Source organism: Anarrhichthys ocellatus, unplaced genomic scaffold, assembly GCF_004355925.1.
Source record: "Anarrhichthys ocellatus isolate YVR2014 unplaced genomic scaffold, GSC_Weel_1.0 scaffold27, whole genome shotgun sequence".
NCBI lineage: Eukaryota > Metazoa > Chordata > Actinopteri > Perciformes > Anarhichadidae > Anarrhichthys > Anarrhichthys ocellatus.
Window position 1 is genome coordinate 1,318,732 of NW_022280057.1, and position 12,710 is coordinate 1,331,441.

At 41.3% G+C, this 12,710-nt stretch overlaps 1 protein-coding gene across 1 annotated transcript in view; it reads left to right on the forward strand.

Moving 5' to 3' along the window:
* The window catches only part of diaph2 (diaphanous-related formin 2), a 375,865-nt gene that overhangs the window by 102,561 nt on the left and 260,594 nt on the right, over positions 1-12,710 (forward strand). The window contains exon 6 of the mRNA XM_031862465.1: positions 8,247-8,386. Within this exon, the coding sequence (XP_031718325.1) occupies positions 8,247-8,386 (140 nt within the window). The remainder of the gene's footprint in view (positions 1-8,246; positions 8,387-12,710) is intronic.

Below are 12,710 nucleotides of genomic sequence, written 5' to 3' on the forward strand. Positions count from 1 at the left end.
TGTGTATGTGTGTGTGTGTGTGTGTGTATGTGTGTGTGTGTGTGTGTGTGTGTGTGTTTTCTCCAAAGTCTGAACTATCTGGCATGGGTCAGGCGAAAGTTAACAGAGAAAGGGGGAGCTGGGCCACTCTCGGAGAGGTAAACACAATCGCCCTTGTTGTTAGTCTGGTAAGGGTCAAGGTGGACGTATCACAAACAGGTTAACTTTGAACCGACTTCTGCTTTTGACTTTGGCAGGATTTCAGTGGTTTAATGATGCAACAAAAACAAGTTACATTAATGAATCAACAGTTGCCATTTAACATCATTCAGATAAACATTTCTTTGTTGAATATTTAGGTTATGACATTTAATGTTCTTTTTTTTTGTCTTTTTAAGATTCTCTTGCATGAAGACATACTAATATACATTCCTGTTATTTGTGATGCAGCACAAATAAAATGTCTTTTATTAGCTATTAGGTGTAGTTACTGCTGATGGGGCTGGAATAATGCATTTGAGTTCTTTCTTCTTTATTGTCATTGATTGTGTTGATGTCTGAAGTCATGTACGGCTTTCACTTTAAGAAGAGAAGCATCCTTTATTCATCACTGCATGACAAGTTAATTCCAGACGAAACAAGGTACCTTGTCCCTTTCTGTTGTCTTTGAAAGTTTAAAACCCATTTATAAGAACATGGCCTTTTTTTAATTCAAACATTTTCCTGTATAAATTCCAGTTCTGAATAAATAAATCTCATATATATTCAACCCCATGGTTGAGCTGCCCCATTTTTTTATATCTGACCTTTCAGTGCGTTTACGCACCCACATAGAAGGAGGATACCCCTGCTTGTAATTGAATAACCATTACAAACTATTGTGGGCATATTTTGTGTTGAAATGAAAAAAAGTGAATGGAATTGTTTAATATCCTCAGGTTTTGTGGTTGCTATTGTCACAGCGTGTTCTTCCTCTTCCTCGCTTGGGGATCAACACATACACATACACGTGCGCGCGCGCTTTGGCCGCTGCCCAGTGTTTCTTACAAAGCGAACCCTGCGGTGTTATTTTCATGCTGTTTCCAGCCTAATACCTCATTGCTTCTCTTTGTGTTTTCTTCTCAGTCTGCCTCTCTGCTGTGTTTCGCTTGTCTTGTCTGGACACAATATGTAATGCCACTAGCCTGATTATTGAGAGAATGTTGCAGGCCTAATTGTGTCCGTGTTATCAGAAAATTGTAGTTGTGCAGACATGAGAGGATAAAGCAGCCTGTAGATTTTGTTTTCTGGCCACAACAGGCAGAAGATAAAGGGAAGAAAAAAATACAAAAATACAAAAAGAACATAGTCACAGTGCCAGATACAGATTTTTTTTGTGGCTGTCACCCAGCGTTCAAAACACCCCATACGGACAAAGTGAGAAGGCAGCGACAGACAGATAGGAAAAAGTATTGAAAAATGAGTAATAGACTGAATTGGAGAGAAAGAGGGTCAAATTCTTAAAAGGTTTTCCACACACCTGGAAAACCTGGAAAACAGTTTTTCGATCATGAAAACACAGAACGTTGGAAAATGAGAGAAAAAGTCAAATGTCCTGGAAAATATTGTGCTGTCCTGTAATAATATGTCAACATTCTGCTATTTCCTTTAGCTGAGAATGAGCTACGCCTACGATGCCGGCAAAGGTTTAAGATTTGTGATCCAACTCTGGCTCGGAGAAATGGTTTCAAATGTGCGCTGGGCATTGTTTAGAGAGTCGGATATGTAAAAATGAAGTGCGAGTCAAACAACGGCTAAGTACTGGCAGTGTCTCTTCAAACGCGATACTGCATTGTCAATGTAAAATGTACCATAACTTGTTATCAGATGTTTAACTCTTTGTAGCAGTAGCTTCACAATAAACTTTCTACATTTTTTCTATGATCAATTTGTCCTAATTTACATTACATTACAGTCATTTAGCAGACGCTTTTATCTAAAGTGACTTACAATTCAGATTCTATCACATTCTTACACCGTAGGCACAGCTATACGGGGGTTAAGTGACTTGCTCAAGGACACATCGACATGCGACTAGCGGAGCCGGGGTCACCCTAATTTGTTAGGATAGCCTATAAGAGATTATTTCACAGATAACTTACAGCCGTAGACTGCATGTCTTTTAAATGTTCCACAGAGAGGAACATATTACTTTACGGCTATGGCGCTATAGATTATCAGTGAAAATGTCCTGGAAAAGTCCTGGAAAATGATCTCTAGCAAAGAGAACTCTTGCTTGACCACATGGTCTGGTGGGAAATCCCCCACTGAGCTGGGAGCCCTGCGTCTTGGTGGTTGGATGAAATGTCTTATCTGCCGGCAGCAGGACTCTGTCCTTTAAGTAGGGCTCGGGAAAACTCATTGTCCAGCCGACCAGCATCTCAACTGATCCGTGTTCCCTTTGACCTTTCCCACTGCTGCCACCGACACATGCCAAACTTTAGATTGTGTTAAATGTAAGATTGCTCATTTATATCGCGTTTCTCGTGTGTGTGTGTGTGTGTGTGTTTGTGTGTGTTTGTGTTCGTTGCGTGCAAACCTTCCTCGCACAGTTGTGTTGACAGCGTTGTTCATAGGTCACGTTTGTATCATAAGGGAAAGGGTGAGGCATGGCATTTGGATCTACCTGACTGTAGACTGTCTTCTACCAATTCTTGTGGTATCTTTCCTCTCAACTAATCTACTAACCACTAATGAGCTGGAAATTAAGTCGTAACGTGGCTATCATACAGCACGATACGCTCTAATTGCTCAGATTGTATCTGTATTATTCTCTTTCACAAAGAGCGTTAGGGCTCTCTAGTAATTTTCATTAATTACACACAAAGAATGAGTAATTCGATTTTTCATTATTTCATTTTTTACTTTTTGTCTGACTTTTCTTTGAGTGTAGGTGGGCGCTTTGTGTGTGTGGGCGCTTTGTGTGTGTGTCCTAACATGTCCTAAATTCATTACCTCCCAAGAACAGTGTTCTAGATGTGCATGGATGTTCCCTCAAAATCCACTCTGCAAAGCCCTCTGTTTATGCAATACCACAATGACACCGACAGAATGTGTTCCTGCATATCACTTCCCCCCCCCCCCGACATGCAGTTATTTTTGTTTGTTCAACCTGCAGGGTGTTGTTGTAAACCGTCATCTTTGTCACCTCGAAATATCTGGAAGGGGTGAGGGAGTTTGAGCACACTCTCTCACTTGTTCTCATACTTCTGTGCAGAACTATTTTATTCAGAACAGTGAAACACGCAGTGCTTTAACATCATCGCTCTTCAGAAAGCTGTATGTAATATTCAGATAATCGAATCAGTAGTTAGTCGGAGTTGTAGGGATTTGTTTCTGTGCGCAGTTCTGCAGTCTTGGGTTTGACATTTCTGCGTCTCCTTAAAATAAGCTTTCAGAATAAGCTGATTGCAGAATCTATGCTCTTCTTTAAATAGCATTAAGTGCTGCAATGAGTCCAGTGGGGTCATGATTTTCACACTGGGGCATCTAACGGAATCATTGTAACGTGCTAATCTCACGCTGTGATGACTGACACAGACTCGAGTGCGGTACTGTTCTTTGCTTCGCTTGCTAATTGTAGCTCTTGATCAGGCGACACTGGAAGAGATAAGGGAGTTGGGAAAACATTGTTCTGAAGAATGCGTATATATATATGTCTTGAGTGAGACAGAGCGAGGCAGACAGAATGGAAGGAGCGGTAGCTGTATCAGCTATCTCCCGGCTCTGGCTTCCAGGCCAGACACATTGCAGCCGTGTGGTTTTTCCAGTAAGCTGACAAAGAAGCTGAATAATGTATCCATCAGTCTGCCTGAGTGTGCCGAGCACTGGGCACTGAGGAAGCTGCCAGCTTGTTATAGGCTCATTACAGGTGAAGATGACATGTGGAGGTGCCGCCGCCTTGGCATTGTCTCCCTGCCCTGCCCTCGATAGAAAGCACAGCACTCTGTCACTCCCCGTGGCATAGAGAAAGGGACACAGAGGTGATGCAGGGGGAGGGAGTGAGCACCAATGCTCCCCTAACCCCCCAAAATGAAATTGACAGGCTCACTGAAGTAATTGCTCCCAGCACTATTTTCTTTGGCAGGAAATACTGTTATCGGCAAATAGGGGATTCAATAAGCGTCAGGAGATGAGGCTTTAGGCCTGTGGTCAAAAGGCTGTGTCTGTCCTCTGCTGTGTAGGTTGTCTCCTGATGCTCTATCTCTCTGCCCTGCCCTTTCTCCCCCATACACATTTTATGTCTTTGTGTCTGACCCCTACTTTTTCCTCACATCTCCTTCACCCTCTGCTTCCTTCACGTTTTACGTCTTACTACTTCATCACACACCAGCCACACACACAACATCTCTCTCCCTCATCCCTGACTCCCTTCCTCTAGGGCCTCTTTTTGACCATTTTCTTCTGTTGACCATTTTTGTGGGCCTGAAGGGGGAAACTCTATTACCCAGTAGCCAGCAGGTAATGCCACCTCCCTCTAATCCTCAGATTGTTTCTCTGCTGCTGGTTTGGTGGTGTAATGTTGATATTATCCCAAAGGATTCCATTGATTTGGGCTATGAAAAAGCAGTTCGTGGTCAGAGTCTTTGGTTTCCGGAGGTCTGAGCACGCGGTGAAACCAGAGGTCTCGTTTTTCTGGACATAGTGGTATGCCTGCTGGGAACTCCGGAGAAGTAAGAAGATAAATACAAAGTGGCTGATGTGTTTTCCTCTCACTGCCCTGTGTATTATTGGAAGTAATGTTCTGAAACTGCAGCCTCTTAATCAGCCACGTCCAAAAAGGGAATCGCAATGATTTACATTTGAGGTTGCGAGTGCTTTTTCTTATACAGTGTGTTCCCTTGCTATGTTTGGGTCAACATTTGTGTTGCGTAGGCCTGATTACTTAGTCAAAACTGCATATATTTACAGTTAAAGTTTTATCCATAATGTCTAAAGTTTCAGTTCAATTTGAACCCGAGTTCTTACTCACGCTTGCAAGCTGTCCTAGACGAAGCCGCCTCGGCCAAATGGCGGGTGATTGGTCTTCAGACTTGCATGAAACCCAGCACTGTGGCTTTAATACACATCACCGGCCATTATCTTTGAAACTTTATGCAGCACGGTGGAGACATAATACCTCTCTACTGTCGACCCAACTGTGTTGTTTTAGCATTTGTTATTCATCGAAACCGATCCAATGCAGACAGCAGTGCATTTCAAAACACCAGTCTTTGCTACAGAGAAAACAGTTGGGGATTTGACTGCGATGCAAGTGTGATTGCCGTTGTTTATTTTTTTCGCCTCTACTTTTTGGAGTACAATGGACACTTACAAGTACTTCATGTTGATCCTGAATTACTTGCATGATTGGATCGGTTGTAGGAATAGTTCTGGTCCAAGGCCTCTGGTAGGTCCTTGTCCAGGGAGTATTAGCCTCATTGGATAATGAAGGCTGTAGTTTACACCTTCTTCTTAATAGGGAAGAATCCCACTCGAGGATCATAGGTCTGTTATACTAAAAGTGTTTTAAGGACTTTTGCGCAGTTCGACAGGACATCTGTAGAGCTGCCTAATGATCCAGATACAGTTCAGGCACAACCAGAGATCCCCAAAATCCTTTGCACTGCATACTGTTATATTGACAATTAACTGAAATAAAGGTTAGGCTCTTAGTATGTCATGTTTGGTGATATGAGTTTATTTCAAGGTTCAAAGATCATTTATCGTTATTGTACAACACAAGGTTGAACAGCAAATTTCAGTTGTAGGGAATTGTTCATTCATCAACAGAAAAAACATTTCATCTGTTGCACATATTAAAAAGGCTATCACATCATGACATTAATTCAGAGTGTGGTACACACCTTCTTTAGAAGTCTCCATGAGTAACGTTTGGAGGCATACCTTTGTTGCACATACCCTGTTTGAGAATCCTTTTCAAAGAAATATGTGAAGATTATTTAGCTGTGATTGAAAATGCTGTCAAGGAATAATTCTCCCACAAAATGACCATTGGTATATCAATGACTCCCCCTGTTACCTTGAATTCTTGAAGAAAATGTTCAAAAGTGAGTCAGACACGACTGACATTACTTCAAGACTTTGTTTCAAAAATGAAGCACTGCCACTCAAGGAATTCAAAGCACATTGATGTACTTAAACACGCAGAAAAGATAAGACGGTTGTGCTTACTATAAAGTTTTACATCACTGTCTATCTTTAACCTTGAACACTCAAAGTGCTGACATTTCACCCTTGGGTTTCGTTAAGCGTCTGGAATGTCTGTCTCTGCTCTGATTAATTGAGCTTTCACAAAGTGTATGTCGGGTCTCAACATTTTTTTATTATTTTCTTTGTCAATATCAAAAATGCGTGCGGCAAAAATGTGCAACAAAGAGTCCCGTGGAAGGTAATAGTTGAAAGATCTAGATCGTAACGAGAAGGATTTCTTATCTCCCTCTGGTCTAATAGCTACTTTCAGTCGGATAAAAGCTAAGCCACGCGCTCCTCCACATTCACACAACGGTGCTTGAGAAAAAGATGAATGGCGTAAGTGTTTGTATAGATGAAGATGAGAAAAGACAGAAACACAGGAATGCATTTATAGAAAAATCAAACTATAGTTTGGAACGCTGGAAAAGAAAGCACACTCGAAGGTTTTCCTTGGTTTGAGACTTTACGCTTGTTTCTGAAGTGTTCGTATCGCAATAGCAGAGCAGATGAACATGTGGGAAGCCAAGGCAGATAATAATAATAGAAAAAATACTAATGGTTCAGCCAAGCATAATAAAAGAAATGGTGAAATTAAGTGGAAGGACATTAGTAGATCCTTGTTTTCATGCCCTATTCATTGATAAACTGTACTGTGTGAGCTTACATTTAATAAAAGTAATTTTGACACTAGTTGTAGAAGAGCCACCACTGGTAATTGGTTTCAGTAGGAATCCCTCCTACAGGTGTAAGAACGTCTTTATCAAATAAACACTTCCACTTATTACTGAGCCAATCACACCGTGAGCTCAGTTTACACCTAAAGCACGGAGTTATTAGTAGCATGCTGTTGTTAGACTGCCTCTGCTTTTTGCAACAAAAAAACAAACGACAAAACAATAAATGGTTCTTTCATGTTGACTGTGCATTGCAGGAGAGCAGCAGGCCTCTCTTTTCTCCAGATAAATGAGCTAGCTTATTACTTACCAAACTGCCTATTAGCACAGCTCAGCTGTGTGGGGAGCCAGCAGTCCAGGGATGAACACAGTGTGGATGATTTGGTCTAGCAGTCCGGTTCAGGCAAATGCGATTCCTTTCCTGCGGTGCGTTTGCTCATTTTCTTTTGTAAAGTACCTTGACTCAACCCCCACCTGAAATGTAGCTCATTTTGACAACAGAACCTAAAAAAAAAACAGATTTCACACCTATTTAATCTTGGAGCTTGTTCTGGGAGGAGAGCTAATGTAGGACAATTATTCAATTTGCACGCCAAAGCTCTTTCATTTGTATCCCTCAAAATGCATGTTGGTTGATGGACTGCATGGCAACAGTGTCAGACCATACATTCACTCTCTCCGTTAGCGCGATCTAATGTACTATGTTGACGACACTGTGCGCTGGGAGAGTGAGTGTGCAGATATACGTTTCCCTGTCGGGGTGTAATTGTGTGTATTGCTGCCAATAGGTAGTCTCATTGTGTAAGCGTTGGTGTAGCAGCATCTCTCTAGAGCCGTGTGTGGAGATTAAACACAGGAATCCATTTACTTTAAGCAGGAGGCGCTGCAGATAGAATGTCGAGCCTGCGTTTGGCTCTCTGTGAGTATAGACCGTCATTCGAATATTGGCTGATTGAGAGAAAGAGAAATCGGCCAACTCATCTCTAGACGCTCACTCATCCTATTTTGAAGACACAGACGTTTTGGCCAGCTTTCCATCTTCTTGAGTATCCAAATAATAAGTAAAAACAAGTCTCAACAACGACAGCTACCGAGGAAACAAGCCACTTATGCAGCAAAGTCCTCTTTATGGTCTTTATGGTCTCATTTAATATGACAGAAAATTAAGGTTTCTTCAGATTCTATCGGTCTTCAATCGTTCAGTAACCTTTCTAAATCAAATCAAACATTGATGTCCTTCAACTGTGTTCACAACTTTCTATTGCTACCGATTACCCTTGTTAGTTTTGAAGACATTACCAAGGTGTTTTACTTCATGATGGTAATCTAATAACTGTCCTGTTGGTATTTTGTTTTCAGGGAGGACTCAGGAACAGCAAGCACGAGTGTACACTTTCATCCCAAGAATATGTCCACGAGCTGCGTTCTGGCATCACGGAGGAAAAGCTGCTCATTTGCCTGGAGTCGCTCAGAGTGTCTCTCACTAGTAACCCTGTCAGGTTAGTCACTTTCTTCACACACTGCAAACTGTGCCTTGTGCCTGGAAATGTTCCAAGTGATATCCACAAATATCACAGCTCAAAGTGCTTTTTAGAGTGTCTCTTACTACTGGCACAATGATGAGAAGGTTCGTCGAAATCAAAAGAGGACATCAACATCACTCTGTCACTGTGTTTGGTTGGTTATCCTCTGGACATTGCTGTATGAAAGTTCAAACTTCTAGCACACACACAACAGATATGGACAACTGGAAATACTGCACAATCATTTTGCCACAATAGCATTTTCCGTGCACTTATTTCTTTGCAAGAAAATTATGGAATTCAATTCAGTCTAGCAAAAGGGGGATGGGAAGGACCAGAGTGAAAGTCATCTTTCAGATAATGTGCACTAGTTTTTTGTGATTTTTTGAAGTGGAATCATGACAGATTCTACAAAATCATGTGTTTTCTCTGATAAGGTAAAGTTATAAAAATGTATTTCATGTTTGTGGCCCTGGTTGCTCTTTTATGTGACATGACCCCAAATAGAGAGTTCCTAATGAACTGAAAACCGGTTTACATGCACCTGGAATGCCTTAAAGATGAACATAATGTTCATACAGTTTACTCTATTTCTTGTCTATTTATTTGTCTATCCACCCTGATGAGCCTTGATTGGCTCTCGAGTCCTTCATTACGAGCCCTCACAGATTCTTTTTTTTTTAAGGCCTGTCTCTACTTTTTCCCCAAATTCTCCGCCTTCTCTCTTTAAACAGGATGTTCAATGTTAATTTGGTCCCACTATTGCAACGGAACCCTTAGCGACAGCAGATCCTTTAAATTATTTACCAGCCCGCTGTTGAGGAGATGTTTCTTAATGTGAATCAATGAATGGTGCATATTAAATGGTCATCGGATAAGTGGAATACTTTTTTATGTTCACCCTGGAAGGAGCTGCTAGCATGGCCCTGGAAGACCTTTCATTTAATCTGTGTGCTACCACCAGCTTAACCGCTGCATCCCTGAATTAACCAATTTTAAGAAAAAAAAACACAAAGAGCAGTGTGCTCTAACTAAAATGCGCTGCTCATTTGATACAGTGGACATTTACCTTCAAAGCTACGCTCCTCTCCCGTTGAGAAGAAGAAAGGATCAAACCAGCCGCATCCGCTTGACATGGTGGTTTGACTCAGTCAGCTTACACAGAGACATTTGTGATGCATACACTAAGGAACCATAGATAGATGTGTAATGTGCTAAGCTTATCATAGATGCACATTTAAAATGAATAATGTTCAAGTGTGTTATGGACAGCCATGCTGTTATCCCTCGAGTGATTGCAGAGCTGTGAAGTCAGTCTCCGCAGTCTCCAGCAAGCTGTGGGGAGTCAAGTCAGCCTCTCCACTCAGAAAGGCCAACTGGTGCCGAGGGGACGTAAGTGAGGCCAGGCTTGCCCTGTGGGTGTTTTCAAATGGCTGAATCTCGGACCAGCATGGAAGGCACCAGTGCTTTATGTACGAGTTGCCTCCTACGGATGGCAAGGTCCATGCAGGGAGAAAGCCACCTTTGTGGGTGTGTATGTGTGTGCGGCGAGCATGACTGTGCGAGTGTTGACTAAATCCGGCCCCTTGCTCATCTTTACGCCTCTCATTATTTCTCTCTTGGGTAAAGGGACTGATTGTTTTCTTGAAGCATGGATAAGGTTACCCCTAATGAATATGAATGTACTTAATTGTCATGGATCACGACACACAGGAAATCCACATTTGGTTTGCTGCTACTCTGACTCCACTACGTTAATGTAACCTTTGTACGCTATGTTATAATGTACCGGAAATAACCATGAAGTAGATGGCAGAGCAGTGCATTCATGGTTGTTTTAATCTACACCTTAGAATGATGATCAGCTGGCTTGCTTTTGAATATTTATATTTTGGGGACTTTCAAATCTACCTATAGAAGTTAGAAAATGCATTCCTTAATATGCATGTATGAATATAGATATACTGGTAAGGTCTTGCATTATATGCTGCCATTTGTTACGCCTCGCTGATTGTTTGAAGTTTAAAGCATTAAACAGTATTTTTTGAGATGAACTCCCATTCCAACAGAAGTGCCAGTTCATAGTCGAGGGCTGGTGAATTTCTATTTTATTTCACAGTGGAAAAGGCCAAACAAACTTTGTCTTTGCCTGTGTTCAAAGGATTTGGTAAAATACTGAGCAGAATTATAATGTTGGGGTTTTGAATTATCAACCATTTTAGAAGAATCATTCCACAATGGTCAGAGGAATGCATAGATGGTCCTAAACTGTATATGATTTAAGTAAAAAGAAAACATCATCCATTTCTCAATAGTCTCGACCAAGAGATTTGATCTGATCTCTGTCAAAATCCAATGTAGAAGTACTGTAGGACGGCTTAAGCTAAGCAGGAGAAGTTTGAATATTTTTAAGTTGTTATTTTTAAGCTTGCAGTTAATGTTTCAAACTCAATTGACCATTTTTGTGTGACCAGTTAAAGCCCTGCTTTGTCTATATCAAGAAATATTAGTGTCATTTGGATATATAACAGCAAAATATAGCCCTGAGCCGTAAGCAATTTTACATTTATTCATACTTTTTATATCAAGTAACTAATTTGGTGGTCTGTGTTTAAACACTGGAGATATTTTTGACATTTATGTGATAATGGAATCAAAACCAGCACTTTGTTTAGTGGAACATTCAACTTAATTCTGCACACAGAAATGAAAGTCTCACATCAAATGTTCTTTCCCAGTTACTGCTTAGCATTGCTTTTTGTTTTTCCTGTGATGTTTGGGCAGCCTGCTAATTTGCTCCCAGAGGCCTGTGTTTGTCTAATAGTTTAATTGGCTGGGCTGTGCACCTGTTTGGCAGCACAGGTGGCCACAGGGCCATTGTGCTCGGGGCCTTATCTCCCAGGCAGTTCCACACAGGTGTGTGGCATGCAGCCTTTTGCAGATCCACCCACAGATGGCATTGCCTGGAGCGTCCGCTGCTTACTCTGTTTCCACTCTCTTCTCCTCAGCTGCCATGTTTTCCACTTCTCTTTCTGTCAGAATTTCCCCCCCAGCCAATTATTTATCCTCTACTTTCATTCTCCCCCATTTTAATTCTGTCATTTGGATACTCTCTTCTTAATTTAAAAGTGTCAGATTGACTTGCCGCTTTTCATTAATTTCTTAATCCACTGACATGAAGTGAGATGGCAATTTACAGAAAATTACAACCCTCTTATTTTCTCATTTAGTGGGAGAGAAGTCCTGCAGTGTTTCAGTCCGGCCTTCTCTTTCACACTCATTTCCAAATTCCTACTCTCTGTTTCTCACAGGGGGAAACCGTCATACGATCCATGGAAAGATATATCACAAATTTGATGCCTCAATTGATATATTTATTCATTTTTTACAGTCACAATGAAAAGCTAATTTATTGTGTATCATGTGTGTTTGAATTTTGCCTTTACATGATTGTGCATACCTTGCTTTTACACTTTACTTGATAATTCAGTCTGAAGGGTTAAAACTCACTTCCTCTGATCTAACTCTGCTGCAGCTCCATCAATAGACTTTCCAATATAAAAATAGGAGAGTGGTTTTGAGCAGCAGAGCACACATCCATGGCCCCAGCTTTTGAGCTCCCTATGTTTAGCCCTCAGCATTACACTATGACTCTGTCAAATCCCGACAGTGACTTCCATATTAGATCTGCTAGCTCTCAGATCCCTAAGACATATTTAAGCAAAATTGAACCGGGCTCCCAACTTTTCATTATGTGAAATCTTCACAGTACAAGTCAGACATTTTCTCAGGGGCATTTTCTTGCGAGGTCTTTTTGTGGAGGCGGGAGACATTTGCTGACACCAGAGTTTCTCTCTGTGTCTGGATACTCAAGGTGTGGGTTGTTGTGATGATCTTGCTGCTCTGCCACACAGAGTGTCTCAGACTCTGAATCAGTCTCACCAGCTTTTCTCAGTTGAATGCTTGTAGCTGAGCACAGAGGGTTGCATGGAACACTAGTAATGGGCTTTTTACGAGCTTTGAAGTTACTATGCCTGCTCACATAAAGCTCCCCGTCTTGTTGACTGTCTGTCCTGATGCACAGCTTGATAAAGCATTGAACAACATACGGACAAACACTTCTGTTCAACATTCCTGCCAAGCACAGTGGTGGTGCTCCCTTTATAATGATTAAGACAGCACTCCCTCATCTTGTAATCTATGTGTATTGAAATACAGTCAAATGAACTCATATATGACCAGAAACAGTATTTCTAGACAATCAAACTACATTGTAGTCATACTTTTTGATATATGGTCT